The sequence below is a fragment of the Carassius auratus genome, chromosome 34 (genome assembly GCF_003368295.1).
Source record: "Carassius auratus strain Wakin chromosome 34, ASM336829v1, whole genome shotgun sequence".
Classification (NCBI taxonomy): domain Eukaryota; kingdom Metazoa; phylum Chordata; class Actinopteri; order Cypriniformes; family Cyprinidae; genus Carassius; species Carassius auratus.
In genome coordinates, this window is record NC_039276.1 from 24537677 (window position 1) to 24561091 (window position 23415).

The 23415-nt window shown below is 37.1% G+C and overlaps 1 protein-coding gene across 3 annotated transcripts in view; it reads right to left on the minus strand.

The window, feature by feature from the left end:
* Positions 1-293: 293 nt before the first annotated feature.
* Positions 294-23415, minus strand: part of LOC113053599 (insulin-like growth factor 2 mRNA-binding protein 2) — a 56954-nt gene continuing 33832 nt past the window's right edge. For 2 of the 3 annotated variants that reach the window (XM_026218733.1, XM_026218735.1), the window contains exons 3-16: positions 19940-19988; positions 17991-18042; positions 15415-15478; positions 13440-13727; positions 12103-12237; positions 11902-12024; positions 8726-8861; positions 7621-7755; positions 5340-5408; positions 4273-4392; positions 3039-3113; positions 2661-2792; positions 1113-1226; positions 294-859 (exon numbers count right to left, since the gene is read on the minus strand). In XM_026218733.1, the coding sequence (XP_026074518.1) occupies positions 764-859; positions 1113-1226; positions 2661-2792; positions 3039-3113; positions 4273-4392; positions 5340-5408; positions 7621-7755; positions 8726-8861; positions 11902-12024; positions 12103-12237; positions 13440-13727; positions 15415-15478; positions 17991-18042; positions 19940-19988 (1588 nt within the window). In that variant the 3' untranslated portion in view covers positions 294-763. The remainder of the gene's footprint in view (positions 860-1112; positions 1227-2660; positions 2793-3038; positions 3114-4272; positions 4393-5339; positions 5409-7620; positions 7756-8725; positions 8862-11901; positions 12025-12102; positions 12238-13439; positions 13728-15414; positions 15479-17990; positions 18043-19939; positions 19989-23415) is intronic. The other variant, XM_026218734.1, reaches the window with a different exon arrangement.

Sequence of the window (23415 nt, forward strand, 5' to 3'; positions counted from 1 at the left end):
TGTAAAAGGGTTAGTTCACCCGAGAACAAAAATTCGTCCATCTTCTACTCAGCATCCTAGGTGTTTGTGACTTTCTTCTTTCAGAATAATTCTGTCAGAAGTCTTCCTGTTCCCAACCGTCAGCAAGTGAGAAAAAAAAGTGTTTGAAATCTGGATATTTATCTTACAAAAATGCATGGATTCGCTAAAGGGGGCCTTTATTCACCCCCCGGAGCCGGCCTTGTGAGGGATGTTTTATTACAGATGCACGCACTTTATTTCACGTCTTCTGAACTGTTGACAACAAACACCAGCTTACCCCCACTGATAGGCTTGGAAGAGCAAGGACAATTTTTAATATAACTTTGATTGGATTATTCTGAAAGAGGAAAGTCACATACACCTAGGATGCTTCGAGGGTGAACTAACACTTTAACCCTAGATTAAGCCTAAATTAAGAAGTTTATAAAGAAATTGTTACATGGGGCAACCCTGATGTTTCCCGTCCTGATAACAGATGCCCTTCTCATACTAAGGGTGTGTTTGAACGATACAAGGAACGCTTGTCTTCCTTGCGCTTCATCCCCCTCCCCCCCTCCCCAAGCTGGCAGTGCACTCAGAGCCCTTCTGCCTGTGGCTCCTTCATCTCCCCCAGAAAGAAGTTCTTTGGTTTTGATCCCACGGCTGCTGGTCTGCCCGGCCGGTCCCCTTCATCCGGTCTGGTCTGATTCCAGTTGGGAGGGCTACATTCACTGGCAGGTGCCCGCTGGGACTGCCCTGATGGTCACTTGGAACTGTGTGTCACGGGGGCGCTTTGCTGGTGCTTCTGCTCCTGTTGTTTCACCTGCTGGATGATCTCCCTGATTTTCCTCTGTGCAGTCTGTGGGACCAGAGGAGAGTATGTTTATAATGGTAAATGTTCACTTTGGGTTTATTTTCAGTAAGAGTGGTGGCTGAATGAAGGTGACGCTATAAGCCATTGTAAGATTTTATGTTTTGTCACTGCCATGTGTCTTTGACTGATAAGAGGGGATTTTACTTTTTGCATTTAGCCTTTATATGGTCAAGAAGCAACATTAAAAAAAATTAAAGTTAAAATACACATTTGTAGTGATGAGTGGTGTATAATTCACCTGGCTGGCAAAGAAATGCCCACTAATTTTGACAAAGACCTCGTCGTTCTCATCTGGGGTTTGGTCCCGTGGCACTATGACCTCTGCACTGGTTAGGTTCTGCAGCTCATTAACCTGAAACAGGTTTAGAAAAACAGGCTGATGACGCCACTTCCTAACAGTACACCTAATAATAATGTCAATTGGGTCAAAATGTGCAAACACCGTGGTTCAATCAGACTCGTACAAAAACAAGTAGCACATATCCATTTGCTCATTTGTACACGACCTACGTCAAGACCAAGCTGCTATGATGCCCTTAGGCAACAACAGCAACCCCTGTCTACTCTAAAAATGATGCCCCTTTGGTCTGTGTCACTGTGAATAGAGCCAAATATTTCCTAGAAACAAAATGTACCATTCATGAAACTTATAATAATCCTGACTAGAACAGGTCACGTTGATTTGGATCAGCCTGTCCTCTGCAAAGCCTTAGAGTAAAATCTTTTGCCATAATAAAGGTTTTCCCCTTAAAAAAAAAAAAAGAAAAACTTTCACCGCCATTTCATTGTTTTTAGTGAATTTGCTGACCAAATTACACAGAAAAATTTGTCTGGTACATACAAAACGATTATCAAAGACAATAACAACATTTCAATAATTTGCTCTAGTGGCATGTATAGCTCTCTTTTAGGAACTCTTCACACCACATTAACTCTGATTAATCAACAATGTTCCCGAACATTTAATTGTTTTTGTAAAGCTATTTTAAATGTTTTATGGACTCTGACAAAAACTGTTAACTTTTGCAAACCTATTTTTGACTTAACCATTTATAATCGTGCACAGGATAAAACAACACTGTGAAGTAGGGCTGTGTGATATGGACAAAAAAAACCTATCGCGATTTCTTTGATCAATTTTGCGATTTCGATTTTAATCACGATTTTGACACACACAGACATGCGTTACTCATAAATGCATCCAGTATGAATTTGAAACATATTTCCAAAGGAAAACCAATTAGAGCTTAATCAAAAAGTTGTAACATGTCTGGTACATAGGTAAAATGTCTAGACATATGGCAAATAAATAAATAAATAAAATCCTGTCCTGTATTTGCCATGTATTGGTCATAGAGCTCATTGTAGCCGTGCCTCAGGTGTTGAAATATCTTTGTTGTACCAGGTTCAAATGTACTCTGTCTGCGTGCGTATACAGTATGTGTATGCTTTGCAGAAGCAGCAGTGAGAGCGCATTATAGTAGCGCCAAACTACATTAATATAAATACACACCACAAACAGAGTGTGTGAACCTGGAGTTGCGTAGGCCATTCCCCGTTCTGCTCTGTTCTCACGCTCCATTTAGGCGCACTGCATTCTGATTGGTTCGGATAGCATACTGCGGGAGGCTGGGACCGTGGAAGATTGTGCTATACGCCCAAATCGTGATTTGATGATGATTTGGATTAACCGCACAGCCCTACTATGAAGCAGTCCTACCGTGTTGGAACATCACAGAAGTAGTAAGTACGATCAGAAACATTCAGTGTTTCACCATATTCTCACCGTTTTGCCGCCTTTCCCGATGACCCTCCCCGCTGCTGAAGAGGGCATCTTTATATGTGTCTCCAGCTTCACTTCCTCTTTTGCAGAAAAGAAATTCTCTTCTTTCAGTTTCCCAAATATCCTGCCCTGGGCCTGAAACGCAGAAGCAAAGTCAATGTCCATTGTTCAGGGGCATTATAGGGTACAACAGAACTAAAGGCCATACAGAGTCAATTCAAATATTTTTTCAATTTTCATATTCTAATTAATCCTGGGATTTTAATGTCTATGGTATAACTGAGCCATAGTCATCTGCTTCCTCCCTGTTATTTTGTGTCCCTGATTTACCATCCTCTCAATTCGGTTTTTATTTTTCACATTCAGAGAGTTTACCTTTACCTTAAACTGAGCTTCTGGTGGGCCAGTGATGATGACCATCCTCTGAGTGACGTCAGGACTCTCTGCAGGTGCGATCTGAACATAGAGAACACCACATTAATGTACATGCACGTTGATTTTACATATCAAGATCATACTATTTACATACCACAACACGACATTATTTTATGACATAATCAACAACATGCCACAAATGCTGTTGACGGAAAAATATTTGCTTTAAAGAACATTTTATTTCTATTGCTATATCTGAAGTGTGAACCATTCATAGAGCTCATTCTCCGAAAAGTCTCATCACACAGCCACCAGAGGTCTCTGTTTCCAATTACTTCCAATGGCAGTCTCTGATCAATAGGGGTTAAACTGTTTACGTTCTCAATGTTTCTTTTGTATTTTGATTTTGTGGCCATGAATTCAGTTAAATCAGTAATTCGATAAAATATCAGATGTCATTAAACCATATGCTGCATTAAAATACACCACACTGTAAAATCAGCTTTTATTGAAATATGTAGAACACATAAAACATCAATATGTTACTCTCTAAGTCTAAATTACTTCATCTATATTAAGAATTACTGAAAAACACATTTACACTACAAAAGTTTGGGTAATTTCTTTTGAAAGAAATTCAGTTTATTCAAATGCATTAAACTGATCAAAAGCAATAATAAAGACGCTATAAAATGTTACAAAAAAAATCTGTGAAATGCTGTTCTCATTAACGTTCTATTCATCAGAGAATTGTACAAAATTTTAAGGCTGGACTGGAGTAATTGCTGCAGAAAATTCAACTCATTCAAATTTAAATCACATAATTTTTTTTTTAATTTTTTTTTTTAATAATTTTTCACAATAATGCAGTTTTACTGTATTTTTGACAAAATAAATGCATTCTTGCATATTTTCAAAGATGCCATTAGACATGAAATGAACTGAGGTACAAACACATTCTGAACTATTGGCGGTGAGCTCTCACCCCTTCGGATTACCCAGCAACCCACAGGACTGGCTGAATCAACAGAAAGAAGGTTACAGATGATTGGCTCACCCATACTGAGGCACTAGGCCAAATCTGAGCATGATATGGTTAGATTCAAATCAAGGATCTTAGCAATAGGGCAAACAAAATTAGATGGATTATTGTGCTTGACGTAACAAAAACACAAAAGGAACCTTCATTTTACATATTTGACATGACAGCAGTAGCATTCCAGTGGGCAGAAACTCCTACCTTAATAGACGCTCCTGCGAACTGGGCCAGTTGTTTAATATGTTGGCCCTTCTTGCCAATAATAGCACCAACAGCCTGAGTTGGAATAAAGAGGTAGACCACCTCCTGTTCAGGAGCCTGCTGTGGAGAGTGCAGAAAAAACATGCTAAATATTACGGCTTCTTATTCAGTGTGATTCTACAAATCAGGGTTCGTCAAAGGCCTTCTAAAATCCATCTGAGCATGTCAGTTACTGTAGATTCATCCTCTTTAAAAGTGGTTTCGTCGCTCTGTCTGTTTACTCGTCTAGTTTCCCCAAACCACCTACAATCCCACTGAGATACTGCTCACTTCAGCGCAGGCTGGAGGTCAAGCCCTGAAAGTTCACACAGGTTTGTACGGAGGCTAAAACAATTCATTCAACAGTCAAACTGATGATGAGGATGCAAACCTCTTATCTGTTTCTAGAGGACCTGCCTGGCACTGAAGTGTGGACCATAGGAAACCAATGACTCATTGTTCAGACTCTCTGCATGAGCAACAGTGAAAGACTTATGATGCCAGAGAGCTTTTTCATTTAGGAATTTACAGCATTTCAAGTCAACACCATTAGCTTAAGGTGTTCAGCACTGCCTGACAGAAACAGAGGTTGATATTTGTTGAATAACTATCAAGTTATTTATTAAAATGACATCCGATTTGCTCATTAAGAAAAGTTGTCACTCCATCTTTATTTAATTTAATCTATCTATCTATCTATCTATCTATCTATCTATCTATCTATCTATCTATCTATCTATCTATCTATTTATTTATTTATTATGTATTTTGGGGTGAATTTTGAGTATATATTGTGTAAAATAGTTTTTTTTTTTTTTTTGGACATCATATTTGCCATAATTAAACTGTGCTGCAAATGCAATAAAATATATTAGCATTATATCGCCGATTATGCTCTCTAGATATCAATATATGATATAAAATATGACATCACATAAAATTGGTTGGCTGGAACACTGTATACACCAATCATCATCCACAACCAGAACAATTAATTTTATTGGTCAGTTCCAGTTAAGAGTACTCACTGTGTGCTGGTGAGAGATGGCACTAGCAGGCGGGACACTGTACAGTCCACCCAGCTGTGATGAGTGACCCTGGAACAAATGTGATGGATCAATTTACAAACATTTTACATCGCAAGAACATGTCTTATGTTGTTTCCACACTCATTTGGAAATTCAATGTAAAAATGTATTAATGATTACAAATCTTTATGTAAGGTGCGATTAATTTTGAATTATTACAGAAACCTGACTATGAAATTATTATTTATAATTTTTTTCATTTATTTTTCTTAATAGCTCATTAGCCGTGCTTTAAAATTACACTTCCACATTTAACAAACTTTTTACAATTCTTTTTTATTCTTTTTAATTTATTGTAAGTGTTATAGGTGTTGTGTGACCATAACTGTTTTTCTTATTTAAAAACGGAAGAAAAAACTACATAAAAAAATAGAGTAAAAAAAAAAACCCTGCAATCTATTTAGCTACTGTTCTTTAGTAACTCAATCCGGTTACTAACGTAACCCGAGTTCCTTTTAAGAAACTCCTTTACTCTAATACCGAAGTCTAATTTGTTCACGTTCTTGGAACCGCACAAACCAATGGCACTTCAAACTACACAGTCATTGATTTGCATGCAGCCTTATAGCACGGCAGCCTACGCAACACTCGTTCCCTTATCTCAGGGAACCAAGGATACGTTAGTAACAAGAGCATTGCCTTTCAAACGGTCGCTCCGTAGCATCGCTGAAGCTTACGGGGAGCGCATCCAATAGTGCCATACTATAAGCAAATGCAGAACGAAGCCGCTCTCGAGCCCAGCCCTGGAGCACCCGTACTGAGGCCTCCTATAAGCAGGTCACCCACTTGCTTGACTGATGCTAAAGCCAGAAGGAGGGCGGTCTTAAGTGAGTTCACTCCAGCCCCGTGTTTTAGGCAGGGGGCGTTTACTCAGAAATTTGCTCTAAAAATTAGATGGATGGTCACAGAGGAAGGCTTCTGGCTTCTTCCACTGCCAGGGGATCCTCACGGCAGCGAGCAGCAGGCTGAGCTTCTTTCTTTTTGCTTCTCGTTTGCAGACTCAGCAAGGAGATGATCTTCGTCATTGAAGGAGAAAAAGTCTGATGAAATGGCAGTCAGAGCCAACATATATAGTGGTCAGCTCCTCCCCTTTGGGTGGGCTGAAGCACCATTGGTTCATGCAGTTACATGAATGTGAAAAAAATCAGGCTTCACTATCAGAGACGCCACAGGGTAGGGACTCTGACGTCATCAGAGACCTATCTGGGAACTATGTTTTCAAAGGGCATTTCCATGCTGTTCATATCCAAGGTTTAATAGAAAAGCTGGCTAACCAGCTGGCCATTTACTAGTATAAAAGTTTACTAGCTGGCTGGTAAGGATACTAACATGCTGGCAGCTCTTTGTAACAGTTTGTAAGTATAATGTGTTATAATGTAAGTTAATATGTTATTCAGAGTAAATGCCAAAGTCTCCAAAATCATGAAGAGAACTTAATTTACCACAAGGAAAGAACTGCAACAATAAAAACCTTTTGTTACAAATAACAATAACTGACTACTCACGTTTTACAGTACTACTGAAACCAGCTAACACTCATTCATTAATGAGTGCCATCTCATACACCCACACACACATTCTACCTTCATTAGTTCATCCTTGAGCCATAAGCTGTCCTGTCTGACTCATCACTAAATATGAAGGGGAATCCTGCAGCACGCTAACCAACTGGAATGATTATACAACTCAATAATGAGTAAGTGTGTGCTAAGATGAGCACTCAGTGAGAAAGGGACAGTGTATGTACAACGTGGCTAAATGTCAGGAGATTGCACCATTTAGATTTAAACTGAGAATTTAGATGATCAAACTGAGGCAGAGAACAGAACAGAATGTGGTTCTTCAAATTTAAATTTAAGGATGTAAATGGGGTGAAATTTAAAGAAATCCTTTCATATATTTTTTTTCAAATACATGTAAAGTTTCAGTATGAATATGCATTGAAAATGTTATTAAACACAACATATTGGGTATTTCCACAAATTCGTGGTATTAACAATAATTGTTTAAAATGCTTATACTTACAGAAATGTGTACACTAATCTGTTACTCATAATATAATATACAATTAATTACATTTCAAAAATGTAAAAAACATTTGTTTAAATATAAATAATTAATTATACACAACACATAGGCTATTATTAATAATAATGGTTTAAAATGCAATTTATATAATTCATCGATTAAAATTTATATAAACACACACACACGTACTCACAAGAAAAGGGTTGAAGCTAGCTGGGGGTACAGGTGGGATGCCTCTGGGCCCAGCAGCTGGTGGCAATACTGACAAACCAGTTGAAAAGATGCCCAGTGCACTTGGAATTAACCCAGGGATAAGGTTGGTTTGTTGCTGCAAGACATCATGGATTATGAATGATTACGCAGAGCATGACCTCAAGCTATCGTGTTTTTCTTGACACTATCATACAAGATTAAAAGATACTCAAAGAATTATCAGTTCAATTTATTTCTGAGCTGTATGAACCATGTGAATTGTTTGTAATAACATCTTGTAATATAGCTACTGTCACGCTAGATGGCTCCATCAACCCGGTGCATCGTTTTATGGGGCAAAAACACTTTTAGATATAAGTTTTTATGTTGTTTATTCTTGACAGAGAAGATCATATGCCTGATTTCTCATGTTCTGTCTGATTCATCTGCTGCACCTCTTTCATTCAAAAGGGAATGAAGGTTACAAGGATCAACTAACAGACATTTACACATGAAACTGTCACAAAAACATTTGATCCAAGCATGAATAATTTACTCTACGCCTGACTGAGGACTGACTAATGCGCGAGTATAAATGAAACCACCTAAATTTGATCTGTGTAGCTGATAGAGGCTTCTTCCACAAAATAAATGACTCACTGAAGATGAAGGGAGACGCTGGATGCGCGGTGTAAACAAGAATGATGATGCTATTGTTGCAGTATTTGCTCTCAGTCTACGGCTTCACCTCCCTCAGACAAAGGCAGTGATGTCATGCCTGTTAACGGGGAATGGTGTACATGTGCGTGTGTGTCTGTGTGAACGGCTGTTGAGGATCCAGGGGACGGACTGACTCAAGGCTGTTCCATATAAACAGTCAATAACTAGATACAAGTAAACAGACAAGGCATCTAACTGCCTCGTCTTCTATAAGACGCTGACTCAAGGCTGACCACACTCAACACAGAATAAACAGTGTTTTATATAGAGCACATAAGCATTTCTTATGAGAGTCAAAAAAAAAACAACATATTCATTATAACATAAAAACGGTGGCTTAAAAGTGGAAATCACATTTTCCTTTCGTCAAAACCGCAAAGACTTACGTTAATAGTAGCAATGTCATTCTCATAGGCTTCCCTCAGCTTTCTCATGATCTCCACTTCAGCACTACAACAGGCCTCGATGCTCCCCTTCACTATAATGGTTCTCTCTGGGTTATACATAGATAAGTCCTGTAAACTGTGGAGAGAATCAAGAAAGACAAAAAGCAGGTGAGAGTGAAATCACTGGTACATGTTTAAGAAACACATTACTTTTGTCAGATCAGGGCAGTGTTCCTATTCCTGTTTTTTATTAAGTTCTTTATTAATTCTTATATTGTGGATATGATGTGACCAGAATGGATTTTTTATTATTACATCAGCATGAATGGCTCAATATCTTTTGCTATTATTGTTGTCATTATATTGTGATCATATTAGTATTGATTAATATGAGGAAGTGTTTTAATGATTTCAATTGAAAGGTTCCATATATTCTCTATTATTATTATTTAAAGAGCCACACAGATGGGAAATCAAAAATTACCTGTATTACAGTGTATGATGTAGCTGTCCATCAGTGTAAACAATGTGCTAAGTAATTAAACCAAAAAGTACACGATTTATAAAGTTATTGGCTTCTAAAGTAAGGAGTCGACTCTGAATCGCTGAAACGAGTCGTTATAGATTTCAAATATTTCTCCCATTTCTATGTACGTCACTAGGAGCACTTTGCATAATAATCTCCACCTACCGTCTTGGGAGAAACAAAACTCTGACCTGCCCCACCCCCCCCCCCCACACACAGACGCTCTGGTTGGTGTGAGAGCATCATGTCGAGGAGACCGTTTGTTTTATTTTCACTGCCAAAGAATGAAGATCAGAAGAACCAATGGCTAAAATTCATTTTTACCACAATAACAGAGCAGTACAACAAATCCCTTTTGTTGTGTTCACAACATTTCACTGATGACTGCTTTTCTAATCTCAGTGAGTACAAGGCGGGATTTTCAAAGCGTTTGGCCCTAAAAGAGGGTTCATTACCAACTTTATTTAGACCAACAAGCATCTCCGAATCACAACGCGAAGTATGATTATGAAGTTATGTGTTTGTTTTCTCCCGAGCGTCTTATCAGTATGTGTGCTGTCTGCAGCCTTTGACTGCGCTGCTGATCTTCATTTATAAACACGTCATTAAAATGAAGTGTAACAAGTGCTGCTAACAGATAGTCTGTGATAAAGTAATCCATATGAAAACAACGCGATGTCCGTTTTTCATGTCTCCCTTCGTTATATCTAATGTGACCACGCCCCCGCGCTGAATGCGCTATTCAGATTCAAACTGAAGCGCGCGGCTTGAATACACCCACACAGAAGAAAAAGCAGCGAGACTGTTCAAGTTTTTTATTTTACTGTTTGCTTCGCGGTGAGAGGAATAAGACATAATTCACCCCAAAAAGATGCTAACGCATTGTTTACCATGAAGTTGTGTGCGGAACAACCAATCAAAACTATGTCAGTTGACCAATCAGAAACGCAGTCTGCTACCGAAAGGTGGGGTTTAAAGGGGGGGTGAAATGCTATTTCATGCATACTGAGTTTTTTACACTGTTAAAGAGTTGGATTCCCATGCTAAACATGGACAACGTTTCAAAAATTAAGTTGTACGTTTGAAGGAGTATTTCTGTTCCAAAAATACTCCTTCCGGTTTGTCACAAGTTTCGGAAAGTTTTTTTCGAGTATGGCTCTGTGTGACGTTAGATGGAGCGGATTTTCCTTATATGGATCCTGAGGGCACGTCTGCCGGAAGAGCGCACGCTCCCGTAGAGCAGAGCACTGAGAGCAGAGACATTCACTGATCAGAGCGAGAGCGTCGCGAAAAGTCACAAAAGGAGTGTATTTGTGGTTGCCTGGGCAAGACAACCCTGCACAGATTACCAAAAAAAAAACAGCATTAAGGGACCAGTGGATGGAGTTTATTTTTACAGAGCATCAACGGAGTTGTGCAAGTGTTTGTGTTTGTTCCTTCCTTGCATTTCGAAGATGCTTGTTTTACAAACAAGGCCCAGTTTGACGACGGATTTGCGTATCGTTTATTTCTTAAGGATGATGCAATCCCAACGAAAAAGGGTCACGATCGTGTGTTGGAACCACAGGTGGTGAGTAAAACTGCTTAAAATATCTCTGCCTTCTTGTTAGTGCGTCCCCTCCCATGCCGAGACCCGGGTTCGAGCCCCGCTCGGAGCGAGTCATTGCTGCTGCTGCTCTCGTTCAGTTTCAGCCTCGGGATCTGATTCTGGATCATAAATATACGCTGAATCTGACTGTTAGCCATGGTTTGTTTTGGATGATGGTTTTTTCCTCAAGGTAATGTCACAGCTTCCAAAAGCTTTCAAGCCTACTGGCGCTTGTGATTCTTTAGCTCCGCCCACACGTCACGCCTCCAGCGGCTCGTGTTTTTCCGGGATAAATTGGTACTGACTATCTTTCTCTTATGAATATAATAAAACTAAAGACTTTTTGGAGTTATGAAGGATGCAGTACTACTCTATAGGTACTCAAGATTAACAGGATATTGAGTGAAAACGAGCATTTCACCCCCCCTTTAAGGAAACCGTTTAGGGATCTCTGAGAATTGAGGTAATTTTAAAATGATATTTTGACAAAATGACAATGTTTTTTTAACCTTGGATGGATTTAAACCTATTGTACAGGACTTATAAACAGTGATAGGAAGCTTAGAATTTTCATCTTACTGGCTCTGTGATCATATTGGTTTTCACTAATCTTTATTAAAGTTATATATAAGAATCTTAAATAATTACAGCATTGGTAAATCAGGCTGTTTTTAGAGGGACAGCTAAGCAATGACGTCAGCAGTCCTGGTTAGGGCTTAATTGGGTGACTCACTTCCCAAGCTATCTGTGTGCCCAGCACACACTTATTTCTGGGAAATATATAAAACCACCTGTACTCTGATCCTCTGAACCAGATCCCACCTACTTAGAAGCCCTTTACAAGATGTCACATGTTCAGGTCATGTTACGATCAATGTCTTAACTACAAAACACTGTATTTCCTATCAAAAGAGCTCTCCATGGTAATCCAAGTAATCATGTATGCCTCCATAGAGAAGTGTAGTGTAACAAAACATTACAGAAGTTCATATAATAGAGAAATAATTATGTGCTTTCCTTGTTTTCACCTGCTGAACGCCATTAAATGCAACAAACACTTACGAGGAGATGGTTATTTTGGTCTCTGTCTCCTCTTCAATCTTCTTCAGGTTCCTGCCCTCCTTCCCGATCAGTCTTCCAACCAGACTATTGTGGGCCAGGATCTTCAGAGGAATATCCTCAGTTCTACAGAAGCAAGACCACAAGTTGGCAACTAGAGATGCAATTTAAGAACTCCCATGACTTCAGAAGATTCAGACTTACACCTTCGTGTCATCAGCCTCTTTCTGCATGATGTCCATGATCATGCGGCAGGCGGCCGAGCAGCCCTCAGGAGTGGAGTGGATGCTGATCGGCTTCTCCGCCGCTCCTGCGTTCTCCTTACGATGGATGTCCACCCTGTAAGGACGAGAACCTGATTAATCAGCAGAGAGCAATGCTTCATGAAGAGTTCTTACTGTCTTCAAGCAGGTTTTTAAAATCATGGTGAATTGACACTTACGGCCAAATTTGATTAATAAATGTAACATATTTCCAGGATAGTTAAAGTGCAATGTGTACTGATGATCTAATTGATATTGCTCTCTTTTTGTGTGTGCATTTAAATATATTTAAAATATGTATTTAAATTTCTATGTACACTACTGTTTTTGACTTAAGTCTTTTTAAAGATTTTTTTCAGCAAGGATGTTAAACTGATCAGGGACTGTAAAGGCATTCATAATGTTCATAAATGCTGTTCTTTTTAACTTTCTATTTATTAAAAAATCCTCAAAAAAAAAAAATTATGGTTTCCACCAAAAAATATTAAGCAGCAAAACTGATTTCAAAATTGATAATAAAAAAAAAAAACTGAGCAAAATGTCTTGAGCAATATATATGTGTATATATATATATATATATATATATATATATATATATATATTAGAATGATTTCTGTAGGATCTTGTGAAATTCCGGCGTAATGATGCTGAACATTCATCTTTACCATCACAAGAATAATTTTTAGATTTGAAAATATATTCAAATATATTTAAATACTAAAGTTGATATTGTTTTAATAATATTTCACAAAATTACTGTTGTTACTGTATTTTTTATTAAATATACGCAGCCTTGGTGAGCAAGAGGCTTCTTTAAAAAATAAAAATAAAATCAGTAAACCATTAAAATAATAAACTAACAATTCAGTAGTATATTTTTACAGCACTTATTAACATTTGTTAATGTTAATTAATAAAAAAAATTCATTTAAGTTCACAGTGTATTAACTAATGTAACTAACAACTTTTGATCTTATAAATGTATTATATAAAAGTTTAGGTAAACAATACATCTGCATTTATTAATCTTAGTTACTGTTAATTGTTAGTTCACATTAAATAAAGTGGTTGAAAATGTATTGTAAAGTGTTTCCAAAATATAGTACTGACTCCAAACACTTGAATGGTAGTGTAGATCACATTTGTAATTAATGAATGTATTATGTAAATGATAAAAATAACTGCATATTAATTCCAGTGCACTGAAAGAATTCCTCAGAATCACATCAAGCACAGATGTCTGTTGAATAGACGTAAGGATCTCACTCTCTCACTCACTTAGACTGTGTCTGTTTGGTGATGTTTTTGATTGTGAGCCCCTCCTTGCCAATGATAGCTCCCACGAACTGCGTGGGCACCAGCATGCGCAGGGGGAAGTCTGGCTGTTTCTGCCGGGGCCCCAGGGAGCCTCCAGAGGTCCCGGGCTGCGAGTCCTGTTCCCGTGAAGTCCTTCCACTGCGACGATTCCGGGTCGCAGGTGGAGGTGAAGCAGCATCCATATCCAAAATATAAGACACTTTAAAAGAGTAATCCTCAAACGTCTGTCCTGTTAACTTCTCTACAGCTCTGAAGACACAGAGGGGGACAATTATCAGTGGAATATGATGACAGTGTACAGATGGTGAGTTTGTACTGCTAATTTGTAAATAGTGTTCCTGTGGCTCAATTGGTAAAGCCTTGCATTAGCAGCGCAAGTTTGTGGGTTCGATTCCCAGGGAACACATGTTAGGTAAAAACTGTTAGCCTGAATACACTGTAAGTTGCTTAAAAGGATAAACGTGTCTACTAAATGCATACTTTAATTTACAATGTTTAGTTATAGTATACAATTTTATGCCAGTGTTATATAAATATTATTTATTTACTATTTTAGTATTTAGAATCAGTGGCGGCTCCTGCCAATTCTCTGAGGGGGGGGGCAAATGTTTGCTCGATTAATGAGGATAGGCCACCCATTCAATTAATAAATTAACGGCTAGTTAAAAAAAATCTCTTGCTCTCCTTATGTTTCTATATGCATTTTAACACAATTCGACAGCAAATGAAGACTGATGACAGGATGTGGGTTTTTCCAAAAAAACGTTTTACTGCGATTTCAGTTTAATAAGAAATAATTGAAGTCACATAAATCACTGTTTATACAACTGACTTATATTACACTGCTCATTTATATCACATTTCTTACTTAAATTACACTGCTTACTTAAATTGCTCACTTATATTACACTGCTCCTAACTATCCACATGAATTTTTGCGTTTTCGTGTTTTTTCACCTTCTCCAAGAGATGATGCATTTCGGTGACACCTGTAGTTGTCCATGTGATGTCCGTCATGCTCTCGCGGGGGAACAGCTACTTCTCAGCCTGCTAACCTTTTTCTCCGCTCATACCACGTCCTCGAAAATCCTCATAGCATAGCTGTCCCCGTCTCAGTTTTTTTTTTCTTTCTTTTTTTTCACATAGATATTAAAGGATATTAAAGATATTAAAGGAGTTTTTTAAAAAAAAATATTGTTAAAATTCCAAATAGTTTTAAATATTATTGATGTCACTGTTTCCACCAGTTGAAGTTACGCACAATGACGAAAGCACGTTAGTGGGAGCCCTCTTTGTATGGAAGTCTATGAGAGCACTCGGGGCGATTTTCAATCTGACAGAAATCGCCCAAAAAGGGGCGGTACTGCACAAAACGTGACTCAATGCTGATTGGACTATTTAGAGGCAGCACAAACAGTCTAGAATAGTGAAAGCTAGTGTAATACTGTGGTTGAATGTAAAAAAAATAATAATAATCAAATCCCTCCCTTTCCTTTGGTGGTGCGTCACCCAATCGCCCTAATGGAGAAACCGCCACTGTTTAGAATATTTTGACAGCTTTTTATATATTCAGTTTCATTTTATTTCTCGTTTGTTAGTCATTTTGCTAAATGCTTTTATTTTTATTAGTTAAAATATTTATATTTAGCTTTAATTTCTTTAGTTTATGTTTTTCAACTAAAATTTAGATTTTATTTTAAATCCGGTTTTATTCCAATTAACGAAAACAATTTAGTCAACAAGCTTTACACTATAATTGTAATTAAAAAAAAAATCTATAAATTACTATATTATTTCTAAATTCATATCATAATAATGAATATTATTAATAATATTAAAATGAGCAAAAATAACTACAGTAAAAACGCAATGTCTACATATGATTGTGGCAACACTGCCCATTCCTTATACAAAACCTTAATTCTTAGATTCTTACATTTTAGCCTCTTCTTTTGTTGAATATGTCACATTCACCACTGCTGTTTCTGTATCAGTGTTAACTGCAAAAAAAACAAAACAAAAAAAATGTGAATGAATACAGAGAGAAAACATGAGTTATAAACAGGGAACTCAGTCATATTCGTAAACATGAGACTGCATGCTTCTGTATTAAGTGCAAACAGACAAACAAACACAGTTTTACACTAGTGTTGCTGCAAAGAGCCACTAGTGTGTCACAGTGTCTGCATATAAAAGAAGGATTACTGTGCCATGACCAGATGTGTACTTCACAGAACAGGCACAAAACAACCCTGACGTCCGTAGATCAAAGCCCTGTGTATCGTGTAAATACACACACAATGAGGAAAAGACCTCCACTTCAAGAGTTCATGCAGCGATTAAGGTCCAACAGCTAACTATAGCACCTGTGTACAATGATTACAGACAGAAGCCACTGCGTATAGACAATGTGCATGTGAATGGCATTTTTAAGAGGAGAGCCTGCCTTTTTATTGATTAGATGGAGTTGTGTGCTTAGAGGACCAGACAGTCTGTCTGGACGAAGTTGAGGGAGACAGCTGGGCAGAAATCCAGAGTTTCACACATGAAGAGAACCACAAAGCCTTGTAATAAAACAGCTCAAGTGATCAATCTCAGAACCAATGAGTGTCACCAATGTATACACATCATGCAATAAGCCCTGAGAAAGAACGATGAGAAGTAGTAATTATGCTCTTATATCATGCAAACATTATCATATTTATTTCTTAAGATGCAGACCACACATCACACAACAGCACTATTTAGATGGGATTAGTTTTTTAAACAATGCTGGGGTTACAATTATTATAATCTGAAAATTCAATCATTAAGACCCCGTTTACACTAGTGCGTTTTCATTTTTGAAACCCATAACTTTTGGTACGGTTACGTGACGTGTTTTCTGTTAGCGTAGATGGAGATTGTTTCAGAAACGCAGTTAAAACGGCATTCTAAATGTCAATTGTTTTAATTCTAAAACGCCGTTTTAAAAAACGAAAATGCACAAGTATAAACGGGGCCTAGACTGGATTAGCAATTCTGAGGATGACAGTATGACTGTTTTTGTCTGGATCTATTAACTTATTTTAAAAAATGCAATTCATACATACAATAACCTGAATACACATTTCCTATAATAAGCATGTTTTTTTTATTTCATTTCTGAATTAAAATTCATTATGATGCGTTTTAATGGAATAGAGTCAAAATGTGAGGATGGTCAAAAATGAAGAAAACTTATTCTTTGAAATAAAAACCGGATTAGTAATTATTTTATTCATTAAATTAATTCTAAGTACTTTAGCAAAATCTTTTATTTCATATTTAAAATACATTAAAATATATTAAAAAATTTTTTGATTGTTTAATAAAATGACAAATTATCCAATTAATTTAACTTTTTAGCTGTATCGCCCCAAAACTAGCAAATCTAATAAATAATTAAAAAAATTACTAATTCATGATATTTGCAAAAATGTCACTCACATATAAGGTGTTAGAACAAGATTTTGAATTGACTGTTACAACATTTGACAGTTTTAAAGTCATTTCTTTGTCTGGAAATTTCAAAACTACCGGTATACGAAAACAGCATAAATACAAATAGTATATTTCTAAGAACTCAGCAGGTTTTAAAGTAAATTTTTCATTTCTGTGGACATTTTGGATATCACTGACACGTTTGCTTAAATGTGATTGTCTTTGTCTGGATTATGAACAGGTGTTTGCGTCGGTTATCAGCATACAATGAAAGGTCATGTCAAACACCACTGTAACAACATTAAGTTAACACAGATAAAATAATGTATAGTCACTAAACCCTTCAATCAAATCACAAGTGGTTGCAGGATATGCAAGTTAAAACCCGGCAAGAATGCAATCTTTCTCAGCTGTGAGTGAGAGAGAGACCACAGGCGCCTACATTTACCTCCCTAATACCACGCCGCACCTCCCTGAAAACACACACATTACAGCTGGAGCCTTGCATTACCACTTCAATCCACACACTGCTCATTTCAGCCAGAGCAGAGTTCATCCCTCTCTCATGCACTGTCTGTCTGTGACTTCCTCTCAAACACCCTGCATGGGTGCTTCCCTCTCACACTCTCTCTCATTTGGGAAAGACAATCACAGAACCTCAAAACTAAAACGCCTTTACTGATAGCATGTGTTGATGTTATTTAAGTTTGGATAACGTGTGATCTAAACACACTCATTGTCTCTGTACTCCAGAGTCTGTTAGTGATTTAGACTCATCCACAAGGGTACATCAGCACAAGTGCAGTATGAAAAAGTCCCCAACAGAAAAGACTATTTATTGTTTCATAAATGGTTAATTCACCAATAACATGAATATGAATGTGATTGAGCAACCAACTGATACAAGCTTTTTGATGGAATTTAGCATGTCATATCTTAAAGCACTGCATAAAATGTCAACTACCCAAACAAAAAACAAAAACAAAGCTTAATATACTGTATAGTTATATTTAAGTATAGTCCATTTATAGACTGTGGCAACTCCTTTACCTTGTTCCACATTTTCTACAGTACCATGCTCTGCTAATAGGCTGTCCAAAACCTGCAATGAGAAGAGCACAATCAGTCACACACCCAAACATCTCATAAACTGTTTTTAGATTGAAATCCAAAAAATAAAGATTGGAAAGAGCTGAAAATGAAAATGCCACCATTATACTTAGTATTACTTAAATGATCAAACCCTGTATGCTTTTATTTTTTTTCTGTCTAACACAAAGTATACATTCTAGTGGTCGACCGATATATCGGCCAATATTTGGCATTATTCAATAACGGCATCGGCCGATACGTTTTTCTGCTTGGCTGATGTGCTCGAGGTGGGACTTTATTTTGACGGCGCTTTAAACGGCAGCGGCAGAGCACACCGTGCTCACATTCACCCTCTTTTTTACTGTTGTTGTTAACAGTTTTGTCTAATACGGATAGAAGTCTGTCTAATTTTTCGATAGAATGTTTAAACAAAGGAATTAATGTATACAGAAAGTATTATAACGATTGCTTTTATAATATTATATATTAGTAATAGAAAGGCAAACATTATAATACTTTCTCATTTGCTGTCAGCATTAAACAAATATGCATTTATGTCATTTAAACAAATCTTTGATTAACCAACGAACATTTAATTTCACAAACCTTGCAAACTTAGTCGAATCCAGCTGTGAGATCTTGTGAAGTGTGTATGTGTATCCAGCATGATCACGTGTTCTTTCTGTGATGGTCAGTCCATGTGAATTGAATGCGTTAAACTTTAAACTCGCGATTATGCTGTGCTTTATGCATTTGCCCACTGCCATATTCAGGTCACATTCATTACACTGGCTTTATTTGAAAAATATGATTCCCAATGCACAAAAACTTCCCAGAATACTGAGTGCCCTGTTGATTTACAGTAATTACTTCCTTTTTAATTGTATTTTTATAAAAAAAAATAAAAAAAAAACTTTGTCATCAGAAGTATAAGTATGGCATCCATTGTCAAATTATTTCAAATTCCTTAAATAATAATATAAAATTAAATCGTCTTTATATCGGCTATCAGCACCCCCTGCTTTTCAAGATATCGGCATCGGCAGTCAAAAAAACTACATTGGTCATCCACTAATACATACACTATCATTCAAAAGTATGGTTGCATTAAGATTTTCAATGTTTTGTAAGGTGTCTCATATTTTATAACTCTAATGCCTAGTATTTATTTGATTTTAAAAAAATGCAGTAAATACTGTGATATTGAGAAATATTTTTTTTATTTTTTATGTGATGGTAAAGCTTAATTGACTCCAGTCTTTCATTAGAAATCATTATCAAGAAACATTTCTTACTATTATCAGTTAATATGCTGCCTAATGCTGTTTTTGTTCCCATCCCCACTTTCTTAAAAAAAAAAAAGTTCAAAAAGTGTACATACTGTACATTCATTATAATTCAAATCATTTAATAGTTTTTGTTTTTGAGACACTGCCTGAGACTTTTTTTTATTCAGTGATATTCTTTAGTTCTGCCCAAGCTTGTGTCAAGTGACTGTTGATGCTCAAGATTCAAAACTGGTGTGCAAATGTCAATATGGCTTGGTATGATACTAAATGGACACTTGGATTTTTACACAGTGAACCACTAAACTCGACATTTGAATACCGAATATAGGGGCACAGTGTCCAAATACATGCAAAAGTGTGTGAGAGCATGAAAGTGGGCCAGCGCTCACTGTGATGATGTCATTAGGATTTACAATTGGGTTACAAGGGCTGAATTCTCTCCAGACAGATTCTCATGGACTGCAGAGGAAGTGTACTTGTGTGTATGGGCGGAGCTTCCCTAACGCACTGTAAGTTAGAGAAAGAAGTGCTGCAGCACAGCGGAGATAGACAGGAGATAGAGTCTTGACCACACACACACACACACTGTTCTTTCTGCCCGAGCGCTTAGACACTCACCTCCCACTGGAGATCAGGAGGAATGTTCCGGATCTGAATCTTCCGACTCCTGGGGACACAGAAAGAAAGCAAAAGAAACAGTGAGACAAAAAAGAAAGTGAAAGAGTATTCAGCATAGGTGCTACAGCGTGCAAAACGAACAGTTGACTGCCTCTAGATCAGATCCAGCAGAAACCAAAGAAACAGAGTGAGACAAAATACTCATACAACTACAGTAGTTGACAAGCTATAAATTGAGCTGTCCAATTGTTGTGACATGACAAACAGTCACCGTATTCTTGAAATTTTGTGAATTTAGTGATGAAGTTTCCAAGACCTCATGATTTATAACTAAGACAGAAATGTTATAACTGAATTTCATGTGAAACAATTCTAAACTTTGATTCAAAGATTTTGAACACAATAATTCATTTTAAAATATTTGAGTAAAAAAGCACTGCTGTTAAGTGCCATTTTGTGATACTGGTATACTGTATATAAATAAAAACTAATTCAATTAAATAATCTAAATTTTTGTGTTAAACGTGAAAAACATGCCTTGTAATATTTTTTACATAAGGTTGAAATGCAGAGCAAATATATACATGTTGAGATATTGAATATTATGGTATAATTTCATGTATCTCCCATCTGTCTTCACTGCAAGTCATAAGACATAACTATTTATAGTTTATTAATTATTATACTCCAGGACGTTGAATGCTTGAATCTGATTGGCTGACGAATGTTCTAAGGTGTGCAATTATTTTCAAGGAACTAACGGCGAATGTAGTTCCAGGCAGCTCTGGACCGCATTACATTTCCGTATCACTTCGCCAAATGATTTCTGTTATTTCAAAGTTCTTAAAACAGCACAGTAACCAAAACAGTGTCCTTAAAAAGTCTTAAAAAGTATTAAAAGTTGATTACCGGTAATCCATTTAGAAAAAAAATCTTAAATGCCATCTTTTTATTGTGTATATTTGTCTAAAAATGGGGGTTCTGTGCAGTTAATTTATGGAATCCTGCAAGATTCTACATCATCTGTTAAGGGCTCAATGAGTGTGCTGCTGCATGATAGCGCGGGGCTTGTTGATCCCGCTCTCGCTGAATTTCTGACCATTACCGCATGCTCCCATCCGCTCATGCCATTTTTATACCCGCTCCCGTAAACATTCTAATATTGTATATAAGTTTCGCACATCAGGAGGCTGTTATCAATATGTCGGGTATTTAAATCCCTTTGAAAGAGCACTCACAGTCGCAGTTCACTTTCAATTTCGCGATCGTGCGCACACTGTGTGAAGCAAGCACATCTATATTTGTCAATGAGCTGTGGAACTGTTTATGAGTATTGTCAGTTATCTCTCCTTACTTTTGACCCGTGATCAACCAAATCGGACTTCTGCAGCTCGTGTTGGATGCAGAGTTGTTGTTTTTTTCCATGAAATTGGGCTGCTTTTAAACTGTTGCCATTGGTTGATTTTCCCCAGTGGGTTATAGGTTTGAAATATTGCATAAATTACATTGGGTTGAAATGCTTGCACTGAAATATTTTTCATTCTACCTGTAATAAAACTGTGCTAAATGTTTTGGGCCACACTAGTAGGAAGCATTTGAGCTGTGTTTATGATAAATGTGCATAACAGTGACTATAAAATATGTATTTTAGGGATGGAAATAAAAAAAATATATATTTGGGGCATGGTAATTGCGCTACTTTGGGCTGTTTGTTTTCTTCTTCTTTTTCTTTTTTTAATGGCATGGGTTTGGGATGCACAATTACAATGATGTAATAGTGATCATTATTTTGCCTTCCATGATCCTTCAGACTTGATCAGGCACAGTACTGAATCTCTGTCTCAAGTCTGCATCAAATCAAACACTCCATAATCACAGGTAAACTGTCTGATCAGTCAGGTGTTGATGTTACAAATACATCTTTTGAATATACTGTGTGAACTCATTGTTCCGTTAGCAAGGAGAGCTTTATTTTTCCTCCTCAATAAGTTTTGTCTGTTGTTTGTTTATTTGTCTAATTCTTGTTTCATGGGTTGGATTGGTTAGCCACTAAAATAATCTACTAGCCTATTGAAATATGTTGAATTGATAAATAGCTATCACAAAATAAGTCTGCGTAGTTGTGTTATCTTACAATCAATATATAGTAAATGTAAGTTAAAGTGTCACCGCTGTAACCATACTGGCCAGACAAATAAATATAGTAATATGATAAAAATGGCATAATTACGTTTTATTATGTTGGTAAAGCACATAGGCTACTCTATCTCTCCCGCTCTCCCTCACGCACATACATAACTTACAGTATACAGAAACATACACGTGCTGACGTTATCGCTACTCTGGCGATTTTATTTTAAAAGCTACATGATATTTCTCACAAGCGAGGTAACAATGGCGTTGTTCGCGAAGAAATTTTACTTAAAGTTTCACTGTCACAATTGTGAGAAACACACAGACTCAGAGAGGTAATATACAAGCTCTCTCTCTCTCTAAAATGATGTTTTGGAATAAGCAATGTAGGAGTGGGATGAGATGCGGAAGAAATTAATCCTACCCACAACAGCATTTTAAACTGGATGAATGCCTTGAAATATATCATCTGATGTCGATGTCTTGAGGTGTGGCAACCGTAGTATAAGCAGAATAATTGACTCTGGGTTGTTAAATTATTAGAAAAATAATGCACACCTCATCAGGCATCAAAACATACTGAATAATTCAATAGAAATAATTGATAACTATTGTTAATATATTTCTATAACCTACAAAAAAACTACACATACCGTGTATTCAGTATGAAATTAAGAAAATAAGATATTATCGACTTCCAATTCGCACCTACTATGCAACCATCAATTTTAATATGGTTATTTCACAGTATTTAAAAGTATGTTGCATTGCTGCATATTCACTCATTATCAAAGTCTTTCTGCACCATTCTAATATTTCCTGAAATCCTTTAAACCAATCACAAGCTCATCGTGCTCACTGCTGGCAACTGTCCAATGACACATGCTCAGGGAAGAGAGAGAGAGAGAGAGAGAGAGAGAGAGAGAGAGAGAGATGGAGTAGTAAAAGGAAAGCAGGTCCCTCATTCACTTCTTTACTCCAGAGGGATTTGAGTGTGTCTGCGATCCTTCATTCATCGGATCTGACACTACCCAACAGCTTGTGAGCGTACGGACACCAAAGCCACTCAAACCGCTCCACCGCAAGCTGTTGACAACTACATTAAAATGAGTAGAAATGAGCTGGCCAGAGGAAAGAGATTTAACAGAGCAGCAAGCGAGAGGGAGAACCAGATCTGCATTGGCATTTGTCTTTCACTCTCAGTTCATTAGTGCTTTTTTATGCAGGTAGACTTTGATAAGATGAATGCAATAAGTAAACAGACTGATAACAGTGAACAGTGGCTTACAAAGATGTGCCAAGCATCATCTTTCATGGTGCCTGAAAGGAAGAGATTAAACTCA